The following is a 24,154-nucleotide window of genomic DNA, read 5'->3' as shown; positions in this document are numbered from 1 at the left end:
CTGCCTTTTGCCCTATTAAAAATGCAGGTGAATTAGTGCAAAGGCTATGGAACCAGTTAAAGCTCCCCAAAAACACGGTCTGAGGAAGAAACGAAGGCACTGGAGACTCTCTCCTTGTCTTTTATCGTGGGGGCATAGCAGCACCCATGAACGCCCCAGGGTGTGAGGTGCCAGTGCTCCAGGCTCCCTGGGGCTGACAGCCACAGGAGGGGAACAGTGATGATTAGCAAATTTGCCAGATGAAGTTTTGGTTTACCAGCTTCGAAGAACTCAGACAGGGGCTGAGCCGAAATTTACCTATACTCAGCGAGTCCTTTCTCCAGAAAGTGTACAAAGCATTGGTGTAAATACTACAAAGGAAATGCTGAACAAACCAAAGAAGCCAAATGCTTTTCAAGGATCCTTAATACTCCAGAAGCACTTATTAAATTCTACAAATCAGTAATAAAACCAGCTTCAGGTTTTTCATGAGAGCAGATCCTGGAAGTCTGACAGCATCAGTGGTCACCTGTGTCCTCCCTCGGGGCCAGGGCGAGCTAGATCTTGCATTCAGTGCCTGCAAGGCGCCTTGCACAAACGGTAGGTGCTCAGAAAACCCTGACTGGGGTAAGGGAATCGTAATGACATTAATTAATGATAGCAATGACAAGATTTGTCTCACGTGGAATGTTGAATAGGGGTATACTGTCTATAGTTTAACTTTTGTGATCAGAGGGAAGAAAGCCCTCCCTGAGCTAACTATAAACAAGATTATAAGAGTATGCTTGAAATGTTTACTTGCCAATGTATATTCTTCTTTAAGCTTTTATTTTAATCACCCAATGCTCATCACAAGTGCGCTCCATAATCCCCATCACCTATTTCCCCCGCACCCCTACCCCCCACCACCTCCCCTCTAGGTGACCATCACTTTTTTCCTCTGTAGTCAAGACTCTATTTCTTTTTTTTTTCTTTTTTTTTTTTTTTAAGACTCTATTTCTTGGTTTGTCTGTCGCTTTTGCCTGTTTGTGTCTTAAATTCCACATATGAGTGAAATCATATGGTATTTGTCTTTCTTGGACTGACTTATCTCAATTAACATCATACTCTTCAGCTCCATATGCGGCGTTGCAAATGGTCAATGTATGTTCCTGAAGAAGAATAAAAAAATAAACGTCGCCTATTGCCTATTGCCCTATAAGTAGAGACCAGTGCTGCTCAATCTGGTGCTCTGATATGATCCTTTACGTCATGGGTATTCCTGATTAAAGACAGTCTTTAACTAAACAACTATTTGGCCCATTCGTTTCCTTAGCTACACGGCCTGACTCATATCTTTTCTCTACTTACTTAATGCAGTTTTATTATATTTATAAAATGAAAACAATTCTATTTACCAAAGACCCGTAGTCAAGTCAAAACCCATTAAAGACACAGCTAGGGACGCCTGGGTGGCTCAGCGGTTGATCCGAGTTTGGGGATCAAGTCCCACATTGGGCTCCCTGTGAGAAGCCTGCCTCTCTCTGTCTCTCTCATGAATGAATAAATAAAATCTTAAAAAAAAAAAAGACACAGCTAACTTTGAAAATGGAAAGGTAGGCAGAAATCGGACTCACAGATTAACTCTTTCTTTCCTTTTTGTGGGCATCTGGTGTTCGTTGTTGCGGGGCCGCATATCCTAGGAGAACTCCACTTCATCCTTGTAACCCTGCATGGCCTCCTGAGACTACTGAGTCTCCATTTGCAACTGGACTCCCTTCACCACTAAAGACCTGTTCTGTTGCCTTAGGAGGGAAGAAGCAGGCTGGGCCACTAAGACTAGAAGACATATTTCTGTTTTGCTTTATTTTGATCATATTTGAACAGCAAATATTACCAGGGGGAAAGGCCCAAGTTGGTCTGAACCATTTGATTTTGGTTTCATCCAGTGGCACCTCTGTTCACCCTGGCCCTGGCTCTGTGGTTCCCGTGCATTCCTTGAATGCTAATGAAGGACACCAGCATTTGAGGGCAGGGAGCTAATTTGTGTAATATATTCCTGGGCAGCTCTAGAACCACGCGCATGCTTTCTTCTTTCTTAACTTCTTAAGATCTAATTCAAACGTCAACAGCCAGTGTTAAGGAGGGCGCTATTTTTGATGCATCATCTTTGGATGCTTTTCTCAGTATGGTGGAGTGAAATTTCCTTATTCCTGCCAGTTGTTGAGATGCAAGTCAGGGGAGGGGGAGTGCTCGCTTCCCGCGGAGTTTATAATCAACAAATTCTTATCCTGAGGACTGGAGTAGAGTTGAAGTATCCATCTCCTTCAAGGACTTAGCTATAAAAGCAACTTCTTCAAAGCCCTTATCACTTGCTGACTCCCCCTGCAGCTGCTAGGCAGCCTGTGTGCCGCCCCTACTTACGTGGCTGCATTTGCTGATTGACGCCTCTGACTTGGCTGGGGTGTCGTCTGCCGATTAGTCTTGCGGTAATTATGGATGGCATATTTGCAGCATATTTATTCCTTTCCTCAGCTCACTTGGATTCACACTGATTTTGTTTAGTCAACAATCTGACGGATTACCCTGGGTATTTTTTTCCTCTCAATTGTACCTGTGCTTATCTCTCTGTCACAGATCACCTTAGGAACTCAGAGCAAGAGTTTTGTATTTCTCTTGACTGAGATCAGCTTTTCGTCGACGTGGCCAAATGTCCAGATAAGGGTCTTGCTTCAGAGCTCTTGTGAATTCTGAATTCTGCAGGTGGCAGAGGGAGGGCTGGTGGGTATCACTTACAACCCTGCTACAGGCTGGTGGCTGGCAATCTCCTACTCTTCAAAGCTCACTCTCCCAGGCTAGGTTGGATCTACACAGCTCCCTAGCAGGTTACGTCTCCCATAGATTCTGATAACCCCCCTTAATCATCTTTTAAGGATGGATTTTTGCGATATGTAGGATATTAAAAGGCAAACAAAGGAAAAAGAACACAGGATTAAACTCAGAGTTGACGGAAAATTCAGTGTTCCTGTGAGGAGGGTACATTTGGACAAAGTGGATTATATTCTTGGTTATATCTACTGGTCGCCTCAAGCATTTTCTTTCGCTGTTCTTGCTTCTGTTATTTGGTTTTGTTATCTCACCCCCCCTTCCTTGCCAACTTCATTAAAATACACTCTTATCTTGGACAAAAATTCTGCTTCATGGTATTGTCTATTAAACTGATGCTGGAGGAATTATGATGTTTCTTAGCGGTGGATACTCCTTTCATGCTGGAGTGATTTGTAAAACCCATGACTATGGCTGCTTCTTTAGCTTGCTCCTGGCACAGGAAAGAGTTTGCACGGCAGCCTTGAGACTGCTAACTTAGAAAGACCTGCTTGCGAGTTGGGCCGTTGGCTGGTCTCTGGCACTGTGACAGGCAAATTGTCTCCTACACTAATATAGACCCTTCCCTGAGTGGTAAGGGTATGTCATGTACAACTGTGCCCACAACAGTTTATGCTGAGCACCTGCTTTTCTTATAGGAGTCTAGAATTTTGGTATGTGCTAGATAAAGAGTGCCTACATGAGCAGCACCCAGTATAAATCTTGGGTGCTAATCTCTAACGAACTTCCATGGGCAACAGTATCACACATTTATTATTGCTTTTTTGTTGCTGGGGGAAGAGTGCTCTCTGGATGGCCCCTCATGAGACAGAGAGAGAGAATAAGGAAGGCCACACCTGGTTCCTTCAGGCTTTGTCTGTTTTTTCCCCTTACAATTGCACTGTGTATCCTTACTACATCACTCTAATAAATCTTAGCTGGGAGCCCCAGGAGTCTTTCTAGTAGATCTCTGAATATGGGTAGTCTTGAGGACCACATTAGTTACTATGAGATTCTAGTAGACCTCAAAGGTTAAGTCTGATCCCTAACCTTCTTGGTTGCTTATGCAAAACCAGGCATCTTTCAGCTTAGATGTTAATGTTTACTCAGTTTTTGATTATTCTCTTACTTCTCTAAAGGAGATTGCTCTGCTCTATTAAATTGGATATTTTGTGACATAATCTCTAAAGTTAATTTATAGTCAGAATCTATGTCAATCTAACACCAACAGTAGCTGACAAACTCTAAGCATTGGCAAGTATGATTTCATGTCACATTTTAGAAGAAGAGATGTAGAAAAAATTCTGTAATACAGCTGGAGTTAACCATATTGACCCTTGGTCCCTCAAAATTGTGTCCAAAACTCTGTTAATTTTAGAATTCAACCTTAACCAGGTGTTTTGGAGTGATGTTAAGAAGTAATGGGATCATGTTGACATGATCTTGAATTTTTGTCTTGTTCAAAAACATGTTTTTATTTTTTCTTAAAGATGCTTTGAGGCAGCATCATATGTAGGCATGACAGTTTGAGTGATGCTGGGGCTTGGTCAGTAGTACTGTTCTAAGTGCTCACTGTAGACAAGCTGCTGAAAATTCAGACTAAATAGGGATTCTATAACAGAAAAGACAGCTCTGGGTAGCCGTGTTGTTCAGATTAACTTTTTAAAGATTACTTTGTTAGGACATAAGAATAATATTAACTATGGAAATTCCTTAGCTCACATAACAGGTCTTGTCATAGAATGAAGCATACCATTAAACTAAGGTATTTTTTATAAGTGACAAACTCATAGGACAGCTTGATCTTACCAAATCACTTATTTCTCTGGGGTACAAAAAGTTAGTTCTTTACAAAGGGATTAGCACTGGTGCCAATTTTTTTTTTTTTTTTTTTTTTTTTTTAGTGCTGGTGCCATTGAACAGAATCAGGCCTGTGCTTATTGCTAATATTAATATTCAAAAATATTTTATTAGTTCCAGGCATTAAGGATGGGAACCTGGGATGAAATCTTTCCTGGGGTTTAGAGCCAGCCCTTCAGAAGCTTTTCAATGCTTTCCTTAATTGAGTACTTGCCAATCTTTTTGGGGTTTCAAGATTCTAAAAACAAAGTTCTTAAGGGCATTTGAATTCAGATATTGCAAATGAACTCAGGACTAATCTGACCTGCCAACTTAAGGAAGTTGCCTAAATGTCAATTTAGGCAAGCTACTCTTAATTAAGATAAGTAGAATTTGAGAGAGAAAGTGCTATTTAGAATTTGTGTGTGTGTGTGGGGGGGGGAGATTGGGGGGTAGAGGATGGAGGGATGAAAGTAAGAGTCCATTTATCTCTATCAGCAATTTGAGCTAATTATTCAGGACCACAGTTAGGTCCCATTGCCCTCATGTGGACACATATCACCAGTCTGGCTCTTCGCTGATACCTGTCTTGGTGACGCTCCTTGAGATTAATTACAGCCCAGCTCAGGGGCTGAGGCTTCTCAGGTAATGACCACCCAGCAGTTTCTTATTAAAGCTGTCAGTGGTGCCTTAAATGGGTTCCTGAGAAAAAACACTGTTAAAGACCTCTGAAGGCAAATCTAATGAACGTCTTTGTCTTCCTAAAAAGCACAGAGAAGCCCAACGTCAGAGTGAAGTTTTGGACTATCCCGAAGTGTCAAGAAAATGCAACCACTGCGTGAACTGAAGTTTACATTTTCATCTTCCAACCTGAAGACTGTTGCTTGTCACCTGGCCCTAGTCACACACCTTCCAGGGCAGTGTGATACATGAGCGATTTTAGGCAAAAATTGACAAATTACTGTGGACTCAAATGAGCAGAGGACTATTAGTCAAATTGCAAAAGTTCTAATGTATAAGTGGTGGCTGGATCTCCCTGCACACTCAGAGATGCCCTGAAAAGTCCTCTATTTGCTATTTTAAACATCACTTAACCAAGGGAGCCAAAGAAAGAGCTCACATACAGAAATCTTGTGCTTCAATGTACATATGCGTATATATATCTATTGATAGCTAAATATATATAGGTAGGATTGGAGAACTGATATAGTTTTACAAATAAGCAGAGGCATTTACAGTACACAGAAGAAACAAACAAAAAAAAAGGTGAATGAAAACATGAAACGTACCATACTCCGGGACTTGCCCCGTCCCGCGCTTCAGCAGGAGACGGACCCTTCTTCCTCCTGACTTGATGAGTTCTATTGCTCTGGCGTGGGTCATGTCCCTTGTGCTCTCCCCATTGATCTCAATGATTTGATCTCCTACCTGTTAATTAAGAAAACATTAACTCAGCCAAAGATGGTTCTACTCACACTGCGTTTCCAATAGATTAGAAAAGCATCCTTTAGATTACCAGTTTTCAGAGCACATCTGAACAATTTGGTTACAGCCTCCTGCTTCTTAGAAGCAGCTAATTCCCATCTGCGTCCTGAATCTGACCACCAAACTTGATTTACCTTTATAGAAAGTAAAATGTCAGATCATAAAGTTAGGGTGATATGTTACTTCTTTTTTGTCAGTGTGGCAGAGGCATTAAACTTGAAGCATTTTTCTTTTTAAAATTAGGAAATATGTGTGATACCACAATTCCGAATAAACCTGGTATCTCTGCTTTGAAGCAAGAAGTAAATATTTTAGGGCCCTTTCATTGAGCACAGTGCCAGCATTGGGCTTAGTGCAGCATTTAATTTGGCATGCTGGATGGGATGATTGGTTTTGGGCTTCTCTGAGAATTTTTATCATGCATCATTTAAATTTCCCTGGGTGCTATTGTAATATTGCCTTCTTTGTAAATATGGCTGCTTGATATTCAAGTTTGATGATGAGTTTTCTATCACAGTCCTTTGAATTAAAAATGAGATCTTCCATTCTCCACACATGACTAAGGCCCTTGCTAAATCTTTGCCATGCTCACAGCTGATTGCCATAACTGTTTGGTTAAATACCAATCCCTCTCGAATTGTTAGAAATGCCTGGACTCCATAAGCAATTCCCATTTAGCCTTTGTGAATAGATACCTGGAATAAAAGGGGTTCAACCACAAACACATCATATAACTCCCACAGTACCATTACTGTCAGGAAACTTTGAATTAAAATATGTTTCATTTCAGGGCTAGTCACTTAAGAGAAATTAGCCAGGAAAAGCACAATGAGTTGCTTTGCAAAAATGCTATTTTAGTTGGGTCCCTTAAAGCAGATCTCAGCCTAAACTCTATAATGCAGACAGAATTGCAAATAAACTCTGTAGCGGAGCATTATCAAGATGCTGGGCAAGAACAGGAACAAAAAGTGGCGATCGCAATGACAAGATGGCACTACAATAAGACCACTCCCTACCCCTAAAGAGAGAAAGAACAAACACATGTTTGTTGTAGCAGGGGAGTAACAACTCTACCATCTGTCTATCATCTATCTATCTATCTATCTATCTATCTATCTATCTATCTATCTATCTATCTATCCATCATCTATCATCTATCTATGATTTATTTGAGAGAGAGAGAGCAAGCACGCAAGGGAGGGGCAGAGGGAGAGGAGTGGAAGAGTGCCAAGTGGGCTCTGCACTGAGCGAGGAGCCTGACTCAGGGCTTGATCCCTGACCCATGAGATCATGACCTGAGCCAAAGCTAAAAACTGGATGCTCAACTGATTGAGACATCCAGGCGACCCTTTTCTCTTTATTTAAAGAGGATTTTCTATGGATAAGGACTTCAGTGTAATGAAGGTAAAGACTTCCCCTTCCCCTTTGTGTACAGTTGTCTCTGAAAGTATAGTTTTTGGGCAGTGGAAGAAGTTTCCCTCACTGGTATGACTTCCATATTTCACAGAAGAATCATGAACAACAGGATTAATTAATTTGCTTTAGGGGGCAATGTTGCAACATTTTTCTTCAGGTCCCCTTAATTACCTCCTTTCCCATAAAATAGGCACAGCCTCAAGTCGAGCAGCTTATTGGAGGCCACTGTATCCAAGCCAGTGGCAGAGATGGGACCAGTTCTTACCCATGACTGAAACCTCATGGCGCGGTATTAAGTTGTAGAAGTAAAACAAAAGTTCCAGTGAGGTTGTAATAGAGTCTTCATTCTTAGCTCAGCTTCTCTGAGCTTCATACTCACACATCCACGTGAGTACTGCACATCTTCACCTGGATGTCCAATGGACAACTCCAGCTCAACACTAGCAGACTCGGCTTACCATTTTGATTCCAAAGCAGTTTTTCCTCTTAATTTCTAAATCTGGTAAATGATATCACTACTCACTCAAGCCAGAGTAGTGAGGGTCATGCTGGGTTCATTTCTTGAATGTCTCTACATCAATCTCTGGGCCCTCATTTGTATCTCATTGCTAACTGTTGCAATTGAGGCCTTTATCTGGTTTTCCAATATTCTCCTTTCACCCTCCCATCAATATCTTCTTCTCATTGTCACTAGAGTCATTCTTCTAAGAGGAATCTCCCCAAATGCTTCATGCCTAGTGAAGCATCCAGGGTTTTCCATATGCTACTGTTCTCTTTGCCTTCCCTTTCCCTGTATGCCTGGTGATCTCCTGATTTTCCTCAGTGCCAATCCAAGCATCTTCCTCTCTGGAATTCCTTCCTAGACCTGTCTTCTCAAAAGGATGCTTCCAATCTCTGTATTCATTTGTCACTGCACCCCACTCTGGTATTTATCACACCTTGCTATGCTTATGCTTTTCTGTCTTCTCTCCTAGATTTGGAGCTTCTTCATTCATCAAATGATTTCTGGGCACCTGTCATGTGCTAGACAGTCTACTAGAGAGAAAAGATAAAGATAGAGATAAGTGGTATAGCTTCTATCTACAAAATATTCTCGGTTTAACTGGAGAGAAAGTGGGTAAATGATTATTATTCAATATATATTTGGTATGACAGAGACATTAACAAAGTGCTAATAAAGGAGGGTCATCTAACTCAGAATGGGCATGCTGGTGGTCAGGGGGAGCTTTGTGGAGATGGCAACATCTCAACTGATTTTTGAAGTATCAGTAAGAATTCCTTGGGTGAAGAAGGAAGAAAAGCGTTCTAGGTAGAAAAAGCAGCATGTGCAAAGACCCCAAGACTTGAGACCATGGTATATTTGGGGGACTTTCAGTTTATTCTGCTACTCAGGAGTTCAGGCTTCATTTTTTTTTAAAGAATATTTTATTTATTTATTTGAGAGAGAGAGAGAGACAGAGAAAAAGAGAGGGAGAGGAGTATGATTGGGGAAGAATGGAGAGAGAGGGAGAGACTATCAAACAGAATCCATGCTGAGCTTGGAGCCTGACATGGGGCTTGGTCTCACAACCCTGAGATCAAGACCCAAGCTGAAATCACGAGTCAGATGCTCAATTGAATGAGCCACCCAGAGACCACCAGGCTTTATTTTAAAGGCAACAGTAAGGCACTGAAAATTTTAATCAGCTGGTAACCTGACCAGGGAAGCAAAGAGGTGGCTAGAAATTTCCCTGAGGCATTAGTATGGAGAGTGGGTTGGAGAGAAAATGGGAGACTGAAGAAGGGAACTGAAGTTGTGAGGTTATGTTTTCTGTCCAAGTGAGAAACTGGGAGGTTGTGAGGAAGGGAATGGTGGGGCAAATGAGGGCAGGGAATGGGTCCTTTTTATTTCATTTTATTGATTGATTGATTGATTGATTGAGCAGGGAGGGGCAGAGAGATGAGGAGAGAGAGAAAATTCCTAAGCAGACTGTCTGTGGAGCATGGAGCCTGACAGGAGGCTTGATCCCATGACCCTGTGATCCTGGCCTGAGTTGAAACCAAGAACCAGACACTTAATCAACTGAGCCACCCAGGTGCCCCATGGGACTAGGGGTTCTTTTTAACGATATATCTTGTATGGGATGCGTGGTACATATTTGTGAATGAATGAAAGCGTTCATACATGGCTTATCTTGAGAATCACGGGAGAAGCGGTTATAAGCAGTCTTGACCCCCAAATCAACCCTTGACAGCCACCATTGCCTGAGGACACCTCTGTCTTGAGACAGATACTGCAGCAAGAGTCATGTGGAAGGCAAAGGAATCTCATGGTGTCACAGAAATAGTCACATGTCATCTGCATTCTGGCCACATACTTGAGTATAGCAAAACTTAGAAAATTTGATGTTTTTATTCTCTTGTGCATTTCTTATGTTCCCTTTGCCCTACTAAGAGCTCATTAGAACCAAGGGAAGAAACATTAGCATGGGAGAGAGAAGTGGTAGGGTGGAAGACTGCAGGGGCGGCTGAGAAGCAGAGGGGTTCCAGGGCCACATGGGGGCTGCTCTGATATCTCCTATACAAGAGTTTCAGGGACAGGGCTCTGGGAAGAGTGAGAGCTATTATTTTTATTGAGCACCAAAGAGCATGGCCTGACCTCTTTTCATGGCAGATGTCCATACTTTTAGCTTTCATTGCAGGGTCTCCTCAGAAGGAGAAGAGACCACCTTTGATGCTGGTTGGAGCGATGATCGTAAGCCTTCATCTAAGACTTCCAGTCTCTCCCAAGTCCTCTCCCCATGACAGGATACTGGAGGATGTGGTCTGTCGATTTCTTACCTCATTGTAAGCAATGGAAGATTGGGAATAGTTCGAGATCTTACCAAATTCAGAAAAAAATCTGGCATGTGTGGGAGGATGCTTGTCGGGTAATAAGATGGAACTGTTGTCACTGTCAGAGACTCTGAATCTTACAAAGTGTTCTGGGCAGATGACAAAAGTGGGCCAGCTCATTCAGACCTACCGTCACTAGTAACAAACTCAGTGCAGGCACAACTCAAGACCCCTGTTCCTCTTTGTGAAATGACAGAAATTGTACAAAAGGTTTAATTTTTATTTTCACCCCACTATTAGTAGTATGCACAATCATCTTAACTGGGACTCCCTAAACAAATTTTGGATGTGATTCCTTTTGCTTCCATCCTTTCTATCTGGATGTATAATGAGAAGAGTTTGTCAGGGGCAGAAGAAGTTCTCTGGTTACCTTCCTACCTCATCTGAGTTCATTGCAGCTGTCAGGATGTGGCCATAGAAGAGCACCACTCTCTTCCCTCACAAGTGAATCAATTAGGGGAATAAGTTTGATAAAACCAATGGTAAATTTGTGGTCCTTTCAGGGATGGAGAAAAAAGACCAGTTGTGATTCTGATGCAGTCTTTTCTTTCTATGCTTTCTGTTATAGGGCTATCTTCAACTAAGCCATGTTACTAAAATGGAACTTTAGAAGTCTCTACTTATCCGGGCACCTGCACGGCTCAGTCGGTTAAGTGTCCAACTCTTGATATCAGCTCAAGTCTTGATCTCAGGGTCCTGAGTTCAAGCCCTGCATTGGGCTTCATGCTGGGTGTGAAGCCTACCTAAGGGGAAGAAAAAAAAAAACCCAACAACTGCTTCACTTGTTCTTAGAGAAGTTTTAAAATATCAAGTTCCTGTTAGAATTGAGAGAGACAGAGATGGGAGGAGGAAGGGTATGAGGAGAGAGAAAAAGGGAGGTGGGGAGAGAGAGAGGGAGACCCGCAGTTCACCATTGTGTATGCATTAATTTGTGTGTGTCAAGGAGATGTCAAGTTTAGGAAACTAACCAAAAGACTTAAGATAAACTTCTAGGTATTATTTTTTTTTTCCTATGGGAAAAGTACTTATATCTGTGTTTCCCTTTGGGCAACTAAAAATGCTGTAACAATGTCTTAGGGGCAAGGGATGAGATAAGACCTTCCTCTCACAAACTGATGGTTGGCTGAGGGAATGGCAGGGGGGTGATGGGCAAAATGGGTGAAGGGGGTGGGAGGTACAGGCTTCCCATTACGGAATGAGTAAGTCCCAGGGATGAAAGGTGCAGCGTAGGGAAGAGAGTCAATGGTACTGTAATAGTGTGTGTGGTGACAGAGGGAGCTACGCTTGTGGTGAGCACAGCATAACGCATCGACTTGTTGAACACTGTATTGTACTCCTGAAGCTAATGTAATGTTGGGTGTCAACTATACTTCAACTGAAAAGAGAGAGAGAGAGAGAGAGAGAGAGAGAGAGAGAGAGAAAGAGAGAGAGAGAAAAGAAAAGAAAAAAGGAAAAAGACAAGACCGCCCTCTCTCGGCACAGCTTAATAAGTTCTGCATTTCTACTCCCACATTTCCGCTCAAACTCGTGGCGGAGTTTTTTCTTTAACAAACCTATTACCAAATCCTTGAACTTGCCAGGAGCTCTGCAGGCCAAACTTTTTCCTCTTCTTATTAAAAAACCAAGGCAGGAAAAGGTAAACGTTTCAGTATTTCTTAAGTGGTTAATAGTTCAAGTTGTAAGAAAAAAAATAAACTCTATACTGTGCACACCTTTGTAGCCAAGTCGTAGAGAAACTATTTGGTTTGGTTCAATGAAATCTTTATAAGAACTCATTAATCCTGGATTTATTTTAGCCCCGAATCACGGTCGTTCCTGCTCAAGTCTTGCTCCGACATCTCACAAACATGCTTAACGGATTGTAATCACTTAACTGCCCTCACACTACTCCTGCGCCACAAGAACCTATTTTGCATGATTATACATGACTAAAAGCCTGGTTATAATTAGGAGTGAGGATTGGAGCTCTTTTAGAATTTTATACCAACCAACAATGGATATCGCTCTTCCTTATTTCATGGAAGACTTAGCTGTGGACCGTTATTGTGGCTAATGATCTGAGGTCACAGGTTAACCCCATCAAATTTCTCACACACAGGCTGGCTTCTCTCGCCAACTCAACACCCCTCATGGGCAGGGAACATACCCACCATCCTTTTGTCATCCACACGGTTCCTGACAAGTAGGCCCTGGCTGGATCACAGTTGAGTGCATGGCTTAGGTTTGCTTTTCGGTTAGAGTAGCTGTCTGTATTCTCACGACACAGTGAGTTCAGCTTTAGTGCATCTCAGCAGATCTTAAAGCTTTCTTGACGCGCTGCCTTATGCCCTTCCAGCTACATCATAGCAATTTCAATAGCACTTAGAGGAGGCCAAGGAAGTCTCAGTAATGGTGACCTATAAAAATTGGTGGAGACAGATAAAGCAATGGGAAACAAATGCTAAAGGATTGAAAGAAAACAGGATGGAGGCTGAGTGTGAATGAAATCATAAAGTGCCAGGAAAAAAAATATCTGAATCAGGCTCTTCACTGCTGCCCACCATGGGCATCATCACCAGGTACTCTGACCATAGGACATCTAGGTCCCTGGAGCAAAGGGGACAGGCTGATTTTCAACTTGATGGTGTCCTTTAATATGCAGTGGCTGTCTTCACAAATAACTTTTGTTGGCTACTATTTAATAGCCATTACGGTTAAGATGTTTTCTATGGGGTTACCCTGAGTGTTTTGGCTAACCTTCCCGGTTCTTCCACTAGGCTGGGGCTTGAAATGGATGATAGCTGAGCGCCTGTTAGAGGACCTGGCTCTTGTTAGAAACTGTTGGGCAGGACCGCCTCAGCTAGGCACGGAAGCACAGCCGGTCAGCAGGGGTTTCCAGAGGGAAGGCTTCCAGCCCAGTTGGAAACCGAAGCACAGGTTTGAGAGCACCAAACTCTGTGACTTTCACTTGCCTCAGTTAATGCATCTGTCAAAAACTGTCTGAAATCCTCCTTATACTCTGCTGTAGAAAATGACCACTTACAAGGAAAGCATTCCAACAGCTCTGAAGAAACTTCATCCAAACGCAAGTGTGCAATGGCCTTTCTGGATTTTCAGAAGGGTCCTTAATCAAGGCTATGCCTGAGCACATACCTGCTGAGAAGGGCCACGAAGGTGAGGGCAACAGGTGGAAATGCCAAGGGCTGCTGCAGAATTCTGAGGGGTTCTCTCTTGAGGCGGGTGATGTACCTAGTTCATATTCCCCCTTCAGAAAAGACTTAGTTGCAGATCAGACAATGCTCAGACTTTGACTTGGCCATAGTGCCCGGTGGGAGGGGTGCTCTCTTGGGTGGCCATTCAAACCAGAGGGCTGCCTTTGGTTGGAGATTGAGGGGGAGCTCTCCATTCAGAAGCCCTCCCACTTCTCATTCTTGTTTTTAAAATCCTCTACTTAAAATATGGGAATATATATAAAATTTAAGGATGATGCACTACCAAGTTGAGGAAGTCAAGTCTAAATTACAATTTGGTATCTTTCCCAGCAAACTTTTCTTTTTTCCCTGTCAAATATTACCAATACTAATCGCACACAGAGAATTTTATTAGATTACTTCCTTCTAAATCTCCTTCCTTTTCTAGGGCTTTTCATGGGTGTTGGGTTCCATTCTTCAAGTACTCCGTTCCCCTGCTCTGTGCATGCTCCCTGATCATCTCTTCCCACCTGTCTAAAGTAGTTCTCTTTCTGTGCCCTTTGTCTAGAATCGGCCCTCCTCTCTGCAAATAGCTGAATCTTCCTCATCCCTTCAGATCCGCCTCGGGTATGGCCAATCCAGGATTCCGCCAGTCTTGGTTGGGTGCCTTTCCTCGGTGTTTCTTTCAAAGTGTTGAGCTTTGACTATCACTATGTTGTAAACTCTCTAAGGACAGAGGCTCAGCCAGGTGCATTATACACATTTGTTCAATAGATGGATGTATGATTGAAAGAAAAAAATTTTCAGGAGCTGTTATTTTTTGACTCTTTGCTCCTTATTGTATAAACCAAATTTAAACAAGACCTATAAAAAATTTAAATTTGGTTTCATGATATATGTCAACCAGGTGTGACCATGATCAAATAATAACAAAGTATAGGTAAATGCCTTGCAAACTCTAAAGTATAAAATATAATCCTGTATCATTAATTCTCATAGTTTTAATTGTTATTGTCCTCGTAATGGTGGAGGAGAGAAAAAAATGAAACAGCGGTAAGCTTTTAATAATGAAACTAGGAGAGAAGGAGTTGGGCAACTGGGGATATTTAATGGGGGAAACGAGGCAAATGTTTTTCTTAAAATATCACTGAGAAGTTGGAAACTCAAAAAATATCTGTTAGTTTTGCACTTTAGGAATTCCTATGGGATGTTGATGCTATTTTTCTGTTTTTATTCTATGATTTTAGATAGATAGTTCTTAGAAAAAGAATCTGGACAGCTAATCCAAACCCTCAGCTAGGACAGATGGATAACTTCCATTGTGGGGACAGATGTGAATGCAAAGAAAAGATTTTAAAGACAAGCTGGTTGAAGCTAAATATTTTCTATGAAGGAAAAAAATGACCTTTTCACTTTCACGTGCCCATTGGACAGCTTAGGCAAGAAGAAGAGACTGGGGAAACATCTGGAAATTACCCACCTGAGCAGAAATAGAAAGCTATCATTGGCAGTTCAGCTAGCAGCTCACCCATTTGCCCAGAAATCACTTATGTTAGGTCATGAAGTCAGTTTCCCCATTTGATTGAAAAACAACCGAAAGGAAATCAAAGAGGAAATTTTCTATTGTGGACTCTGTGTGGGCCATCCCTTCCCTTCCCTGAATGTAACTGAGGGAAAATGAGGGATTATTGTTCTGCATACTTCTAACCAGGTGTACACATTAGGCTTTGTTTGATGAGTGTGAGGTTCAGGTAACTATTCCTGGTCTTCCTGAAGAAAACCTGCTTGCATATTGCATTTACGTTCACTTTCTGTGCGTGCGAGCCAGTTCCACAGCTGACCCTTCAGAGGTGTCAGTTTGAGTGTGGAAAAGCATTTCCAGATGGGTCTATCAGTCAGCTGGGGGGCTGCAGATAATTTAGTGATGAGACTATTTCAGTGGTGTGGGCAGGGTTCTGGAACCGACGAGGGCTGTTGAGGCTCTGAAGGTAGAGACTCTTAGCACCTCTCTCTCTGGAAGAGCCTGGGAGAGGAAAGGAAGTTTCAGGGGCCTAGTGAGAACTGGAACCGTGAAAGAGGGGCTGCTTGATGGGAGCCGTCATTGTAGAGGGACGGGCGCCGTGAGGCCCAGAGCATGGGGGCCAGGAGCAACAGACATTTCTGTGTGGCAGACAGAATAATGTCCCCTCTTTCACAAGATCTAGTCTCTGGAGTCTATGAATATGTTACTTTACATGCAAAGGGGTTTTGCAGATAAGACCTTGAGATGGGAAGTGAAGGACCTTGAGATGGGAAGGTCATCTATCCCGCATTGTCGGGGTGGCCCCAGTGTAATCACAAGGGTCAAAATCTGAGAGACAGAAGACGGAAGGATAGAAGCAGAGGTGCTGGTACCGAAGACAGAGTAAGGGGCCGGACGCCAAGGAATGTAGATGGCTCCAGTAGCTGGGAAAGGCAAGGTAATGGATCCTCTCTTAGAACCCACAGAAGGAACCGGCCTTGCTGGTAAGACCATTTGATTTCAACCCACTGAAACCACTTTAGAATTCTGACCTTCCAGAACTTTAAGATAATAAATCATTGGTTTAAGCCACTAAATTTGTTGTTATTTGTTAGAACATGATTACACTTTCTCTCTTCCTGCCCTCTGATCTTCTGCTATTTTTCTCATCAGCAAAGTCCAACAGGAATCTAGAAGGCAAGAGAGTTTGTGTGATGCAGGCAGGGATCTGTTCCCCAGGATACAGAACAGGGAAAGAAGGAAAGACAATGGATCGGGGAAGAGGCACAACAAAAGAACAGATTTTAAAACAGTGAATGAATATGATGTATGAAGGCTGCTGTGGTCGGAATGTTTATATCCCCTCAAAATTCATATGTTGAGATCCTAACCCCCAAGGTGATGGTATTAGGAGGTGGGGACTTTGGGAGGTGATTAGGTAATGAGGATAGAGACCCTGGAGAGATCCCTCGCCCCTCCTGCCATGTGAGGACACAGGGCTAGGAAGCAGGCTCTCACCAGACACCAAATCTGCTGGTGACTTGATCTTGGACTTGCAGCGTCCACCATGATGAGGACTAAATTTCTGCTGTTTATAAGCTGCTCAGTCTGTGATATTCCGTTATGGCAGCCCGAAGAGACTAAGACAAGGGCTTTACAAAATAATTCAAGAATAAGACATAAAAGTCGGGTGGTGGTAAACTGGTCCATAGTAGAGAAGCTAGTTTTGGAAACCTTTATTTGTTGAAATATCTCTTTTCCTCTCTCTCCTCTCCTCTCTCCTCCCCTCCTTTCCTTTCCTTTTTAAATTTTATTTGAGGGAGAGGTAGAGGGATGGGGAGCCTGATGTAGGGCTTGATCCCAGGACCCCGAGATCATGACCTGAGCCGAAATCAAGAGTTGGATGCTTAGCTGGCTGAGCCACCCGGGCGCCCCTGTTTAAATATTTTGCTTTTATGCAAATAGTCTCTTCAGATAGCATCATAGAAAGACAAAGGTTACTGAGTTGAATATTCTTTTCAAAACTGCTCAAGGTTTCAGAGTTGCCTTTGCATCTAGTCGGCCTCCAGCCCCTTCAGCTCGAGTTCTGCTCTGTTGCCGGCAGCAGCTGCTCATTTGCTGTTTCTCTTCCCTGCATTTCCCATCCCTCATTTCTCTCTTTTCCCTCTTCTTTTGGTCTATATGGTTGCCACAAACATCTTTTAAAGCTCACCTCTGTTTTGGTCTCTCCCCTTCAAACACTTTCCCATATCACCCCCTTTCTTCTTAAACAGAATCCAAGCTCCTTGACACAGTGTCATGACCGTTCAGGACCTTGTCCCTTCATCCTTCCAGCCTATTCTCTTGTGTTTAATCTGGCTGGCTTCCCATTCCTCCATTCTTCTTTGGGTTCTCTCATGCCTGCATTTTTGCTCTTACACTCACCCCTGCTAGTGATCCTTACTGTTCCCCTGACCCCTTCAATCTCCTCTTGTAATCATGCCCATTCTGCAAGATTCCTCTCAAATCCTCCCAGAAGCCTTCTCCGGTCACTCCAGGGGAAAGCTGCCCTCCTTTCTCTTAGTGTCTTCTGTACTTTAGCTACACCTCTCTTTACCACTTACTGCAACCCTGCCTTTCATTCTGGTGGTCTGTGTATTTATTGAGCCCACTACCATTTCTCACTTCTGTATTTACCAAATTATAAGCTCCTGGAAAGAGGGATTGTATCTTTGTACCTTCTAGTAATAGCCAATACATTGCCTTAAAAATGATAGATAATAAAAACTTACTGGTAGTGGGGACAAAAATTATTACTGTGTAAGATATAAAATGATTATTGGAAGAGATAGAGTCTTTAGAGGGAATTGAGGGTATGTGGGAGTTGAGAGAGAGAGGGTTTTGAGGTCAGAATGCTTTGAGGGTGTCTGTGCTTTGCTCATGATTGTTTATCTATTGTTAACTAAGGTGCCTACACAGGATAAAAGTTTCGTAAACATTTCCTTTTTAAAAAAAATATTTTTATTTGTTTATTTGAGAGAGAGAGAACCAGAGACAGAGAGAGAGCAGGAGTAAGGGGTAGGGGGCGGGTGCAGAGGGAGAAGCAGGCTCCCCACGGAGCAGGAAGCCCGATGGGGCTTGATCCCAGGACCCTGAGATCATGACCTGAGCTGAAGGCAGCCACCCAGGAGCCCCCATAAACACTTCTTAAATGAATGAATAAGTGCTATCTACTTCATTTTGGCGAAGGCTAACCTTGAATTCCATGAGAAGGACTTCACAGAAGTCCCTGTTACAATATGAAGGTGAGGAAGTGTATGAAAGTAAAAACAATACCATCTTCTAACTTGCACTGAGAAATAAGCTTAGAAATGGTAATGCTTCCCAGCTGGAGAAGACCCAGCCAAAAGGAGCATCTCTTTTCTTTTTGGTGTAACCATACCTTTGTTGGCATCACTGGATGAAAGCAGACATTAATTTTTGTGTTTCCTGAGTCTTCTGAGAAGTGCTGGGAAATGCATTCATATGGGATTTAAAATGATCTTTTTCAGTGTATAGCTTGAGGGTAAATATCTTGTTTTACACTTCTAGAATATCCTTTGTAGCAGCTAGCACAATGCTGTGTGTGTGAGAGAGATAGAGATAGAGATAGATAGAGATAGAGAGAGAGAGAGAGAATGGTTGGTTGATTGATTTGGAGGTAAAGTAAATAAAGGAAGCCGTTCTTGATGATACATCCACTAAAACATACTGAGGACATTGAGGACAAGCAGCCTCTATTATTAATCTTTTATCTCTGGTTTCTATTATCTTACTGTAAGATAAAGACTTTGTACTTCAGGGAGGAAAAGGGATTTTCAAGAGGACACATAGCTTATATGAAGAGGAGACAAGACACAGATCTCTAATGCCCAAACCCAGAACTCCTCACTCTTTCTGACATTGTGTTAGCATTGTTGAGCAGGGGAGAAAGACACAAGAGTAGGTTTTTACTTAGTTCAGAATTAAAAGCTCCTTTTACATGATGTAGGATGTTTGTGATTTATTATTAACCTTTGGGATATTGTTCAAGAATGAGCACATAATCATGTGTCACAAATAGCTCTGAGGTCCAGGTTCATTCAAGCATGAGTAGAATGGGGAGGAAGGTCTGGTTAAAGTTGTAATGAGAGTCCCTACAATTGTGAATACATCTAGTTAGGACTTCGCGGGTCTGAACTTCCCTGGATCACTTCAATAACTTTCTCCTTGAATACATGTTATTTCTGTAGTGTCAAAGTTTCAAATAAACAGAATAATGAGTATCTCCAATTTTAAGAGGCACCGGGAGTATGTCTACAGGGCAGAAAAACTCTCATCTCTAGGGTCAGCTATCTTTGTTTGGTCATAATGAAAAAAAAAAGTCTTTCTTAATAGCTTAATTTTAAGACAGCTCTCCAGAGGGTCTTTATTCATTGCCACAATCTTCAATTGTTCTGGCAGGGATGTGTGGATTACAATAATTTTTCTATTGGTATTATAACACTGAATACATAGAAAGTTAGAATAGCCTTGTATCACTATCATTTTGATGCACAAAATAAACATTATCCACTTTATTTTCTTTTACTATTTAAAGTCACATTTTTAATTACTTAAATTTTACAACTAGGAATGTAGCCGAGTGTCTAAAAATCTTGTTTCTGTTCAAGTTAATTCAGATTGTCCATCCATGCATGAGAACAGCTGAGCTATGAAATTGGGCAGCATGTTTTCTGGCAATAATGAGGAGATAATATTCCTTAGGAGTATTTAAGTGACATCACTATTGATAGGTTAATTGGAAATAAAAATGTAAAGCTTTCTTAAATCACTAGAATAAAAAGCCTCCGGTTTATCGTAGCTTCGAAATGCACTTTTTGAACTCTCCCCATTTTGCAGTTTAGGTTAATAACCATCTGATTAATGTAACTGTGGCGATTCTCAGAGTTTCACGTACATCCCATGGCAAATCAGCCACTTTCAAAAGGAAACTTTCCCACTTAAATCTTGATTCACATTTTGTTCCCTCTACTCCTTTACTACATGACTTGAGAAATGACTCCTGTGTCCAGAGAAATACACGGAATGTTGGGTGTAGAAAAGACTTGCAGTTGGATGTGAGGTCCTGAGACGACTTTAGCTGGGACTCTGGTATATGAGACACCTTCCACGTTCAGAGACCAGAGTACTCCTTGCTGCAATTTAGTGGGTTCCTAACCGATTATTTTGAAAGATATAGCTAAAGTGACATTACTCTACCATGTATCCTAACTAGACTCAAATTATCTTCAGTTCTCTTTGTGAACATTTGCACTTAGGCCGCTACACATATGCATTTAGATTTCTGTGCCTTTGCTAAACTTTCAATTATCCAGGAGCCTATTATGCAGTCGTCAACCACCCAGATGAAAAAGTTGACCCTTCACAGTAATTAGCACTTACTGAACATAGTTTTATGCCAGATATTTTCCAGGCACGTTAGGAGCATTAACTTATTTAATTCTCAAATAAACAAATGAGCAAACATACTCTACAAACTAGAGATAACAAAGAAAAATTCAAATTAACTTTGGGAAGTGAAATTCTAAGAGATATATATATATATTCTAATATATATATTCTAATATATATAAATTCATACATATAAATTCTAATACACATACACTTTTTTTTAACACTGGCAGCCAATTATTATGAATAATGCACAGTGGGTGCCATGGCTACCAAGATATCAGGTTAATCTTTGCATGGTTAGTTACTTTGTGCTGTTCCACACCACTGACTGCACCCTTTGAGTTAGCAGGTACCTTTAACACTTGGTGTGGGTGGACATCCAAGAATCACTTGGATCCCCTTAATGATGCTTCCCTGATCCTTCCACTTCCTTCAGTCAGTGTATTTTCTGGTCTTCTGTCCTTGGTTCTTGCCTTGGACAATGGCCCTCATCATCTTTTCCATTCAGCTTCTTATACTTCCAAGAAATCTTTGGATATCTCTAGTGTGGCCTCTCAAGCCTGCCGATGTCACCATTTTGTCACGACTTTTAAAGGCTGACACTTCCCCTCTGCCCCGCCAGACAGACAATTCTCTGTACAGTCTTGGTTGTTTTTGGCTTGATGCTGTCTAGCCATTTTACAAATATGGGCCACTTGTCACCAAAAAGACAGTATAAATGTGTGAATGGAAACTTTCAAATTCCTCATCATTTCTAGAAAAACAATTCCACAGGCTTCTTCTGATGGAGAATCTTTGGTTTTTAATCACCTTTGTTTTTCAAGGATATCATACGAGGACTGTCACTTGTTTAATTGAAGTGCTTCTAGTCACTGGGGTATAAATGCGTGATTGATTTATTTTCCCAATAACTGCTACCAGCTGTGCTCTGTTGACCTCCCTCCACCCCATTTCCTCTGGGTAGTATTCCAATTCCATTATCTTTCAACACTTTCAACTATTAAAAAAGCATAGTGCAGTTAACACTGTAATCTTATTTTCAATTAAAAGCTCCCCTTCCCACGCAGGCTAGGTCGAAGGCTTGAACCACTTTACGTGGGGGAAATAGTCTTGTTCTCGCTCTCCCAAACCCTGCCACGCCTCCCTCTTTCTCCTCTCAGTCCCTCAAGTGAATGTTGGTCACCTTCACTACCCTGCCTTCAGAGCTTCTCTAGTGCCTTTTTGTCGCTAACCTGGTAGTTCTCAATCACATGTTGACTTTGAGCCAGGGACTATTTTAGGTGCTGGGGGATACTGTGGGAATGAAGGAAGGTAAGATTTCTGACCTCAGGGAATTTAAATTCAGGGGATATCCAAATGCCTCTCTCCTAAGGATGCTCTGAGTTACTTCTTTGGAAGACCCAATGTGGAGTTTCTCTCTATGTTGGGAGATACGGATGAGGTTGGCCTATTCCCCTTCTATTTGGCACCCCTTTCACCATTATGGGTAATGTAACCTACAGCTTCTTTCAGCAGGGGTTCCTTTGGCCAGAAACTATCCCACCAGAAAGGTGGTTTAAGCCCCAAATCACCTTCTATAGTGTCCGCTCAACCTACGGGGAATGGTAGGAGTGCAGGCTGCCCTAGTACTCCCTCTTCTTGCTTTCTTTCTTCTCTCTCTCTCTTCCTCAGCTCATTGGGGTCTCCACTGATTCATTAGCTCAGCCCCTTCTAGATAAGAGATAATTATTAGCCTCCCTTGGGGTAGAAGGCAAGGATGGGTCAAACATTCCCAATATTGTGGGAGGGGAAGGGCAAAGTTCTAATACCTTTTTCCCTCCTGGGGGATGAGATGGGGAGAAGGGATGGTTAATGCTTCACAAACACTGTTTTCTCCCAAAGAGAAACTTTTACTTCTCTACTCTGCATTGGGAGAGTGCAGGGAAGGACAAATCAGTAGGACTAGTTTTGTGAAACCGCCACTGCTAGCAGGCCACCCAAGGTAGTGGCCGGCCTCACTATCACTGATTCTGTGAATCAGGCTGAGATCATACACTATCATACTGCATGGGGAGGAACAGCAGAATAAAAACAGGGAGCTGAATGAAACATGGGGATTATCTATTAGTTTTGCTCATCATTCTCACTCTGGGTAATTGAGAAGTGACCCCTTTTTATTTCTCCTTTAAGTCCTTAATGGCCAAGTTTTTCTAAAAAAGTGTGTTATTGACTAAAATGTGCATAAATGTGTTTATTATTAGAACCTAATATGCCATGTTCTATTTTGACACAACAATTTGATTTTTTAAGTTGGGATTATTTGCATTAGATAACTTATATTGTCATGACATGAAGGACACTGCAGGGTAGCAATATGATCAACAGCACGGGTTTTGGTGGGATCAGGAGCCCTGGGTTTTCATCTTATGATGAACATCACTTGTTAACTCAGAGATTTTATTTTATTTTATTTATTTTTTTTAACTCAGAGATTTTAGACAAGTCATTTAACCTCTGTAAATCCCAGTTTCCTCATCTGAAAATGGGGATAATGATGGTGTCTCTCATAAGATTGTCGAGATCATACGGGATGATGCATATAAACTTAGCACAAAGAGAGAGAGAGAGAGAGGCAGAGACACAAGCAGAGGGAGAAGCAGGCCTCATGCAGGGAGGCGGACATGGGACTCGATCCCGGGTCTCCAGGATCTCACCCTGGGCCGAAGGCGGCACTAAGCCACTGAGCCACCCAGGGATCCCCAGCAAATACATTCTTTTAATGTGAAGCTTGTCTTTTCACTCAGTTCATGATGTTCTGCAATAGAGACGCTTACAGTTTTAACGGAATTACATTTATCAACAGCAGTCCTTTGTGGTGGCTTAGGCTTTTTAGTGATTTGTTAAAAAAAAAATCCCTCTCAACTCAGATAAAATAAATAATATTTTTCTATATTTTCTTCTAAGAGTTTTAATAGTTTGCTTTTCATGCTCGGTCTTTAATTCACCTGGAGCTGATTTTTGTGTGTGATACGAAGAGAGATTTCTTTTCATCTGTATGGTGACCAGTTGTCCTTAGCACCAGTATGGAGAGTCTGTGCTCCACCTCTGACTTGTGATGTTGCCTCAATCGCATGCTGGGTCTTCACACCTGTCAGTCTATTTCTTGGCTTTCCAGAGTGTCCTTTGGTCAATCTGGCCATCCCAGTGCCAACATTCCTATCATTTTGATTACTATAGCCCTATACATAATTCTTGAAATCTTGCAGGCTTGGAGGTTTTTACAGTCTCACTTGTCTCTCATTTTCAAATACAAATAATTTCTTAGGTTCCATGCAGTGAATAATTATCTGAATTTTGGGCGTACGACCAATACCTACACTTTATGTCTCCACTTCACTTGTGAAGTATCACGAAAGGCATGAAGTGCCAATTACTAACTCAAATATTTTAATTGTAATTTACAGACAAAGGTTTTATTATAAGTTAAACCATTAGCTGTTTAAGAGGTCTTTAGAAAATGAAAAGTATTTTTTCCCAAAGAATTAAATTAATCATATAAATAAAAGTGGAATTATTTTAACCATTTTGTCATTTTCTTAGTGACATATTTAGA

The 24,154-nt window shown here is 41.8% G+C and overlaps 1 protein-coding gene across 13 annotated transcripts in view; it reads right to left on the bottom strand.

Annotated features, from left to right (window-relative positions):
• The window catches only part of MAGI2 (membrane associated guanylate kinase, WW and PDZ domain containing 2), a 1,325,593-nt gene that overhangs the window by 76,716 nt on the left and 1,224,723 nt on the right, over nt 1–24,154 (bottom strand). For 12 of the 13 annotated variants that reach the window (XM_077863874.1, XM_077863875.1, XM_077863880.1 and 9 more), the window contains one exon: nt 5,952–6,090. In XM_077863874.1, the coding sequence (XP_077720000.1) occupies nt 5,952–6,090 (139 nt within the window). Of the gene's footprint in view, nt 1–969; nt 1,131–5,951; nt 6,091–24,154 lie in introns of those variants that run through there. The other variant, XM_077863884.1, reaches the window with a different exon arrangement.

This window comes from Canis aureus, chromosome 21 (assembly GCF_053574225.1).
Source record: "Canis aureus isolate CA01 chromosome 21, VMU_Caureus_v.1.0, whole genome shotgun sequence".
NCBI lineage: Eukaryota > Metazoa > Chordata > Mammalia > Carnivora > Canidae > Canis > Canis aureus.
This window is presented reverse-complemented; position numbering and strand designations above follow the sequence as displayed.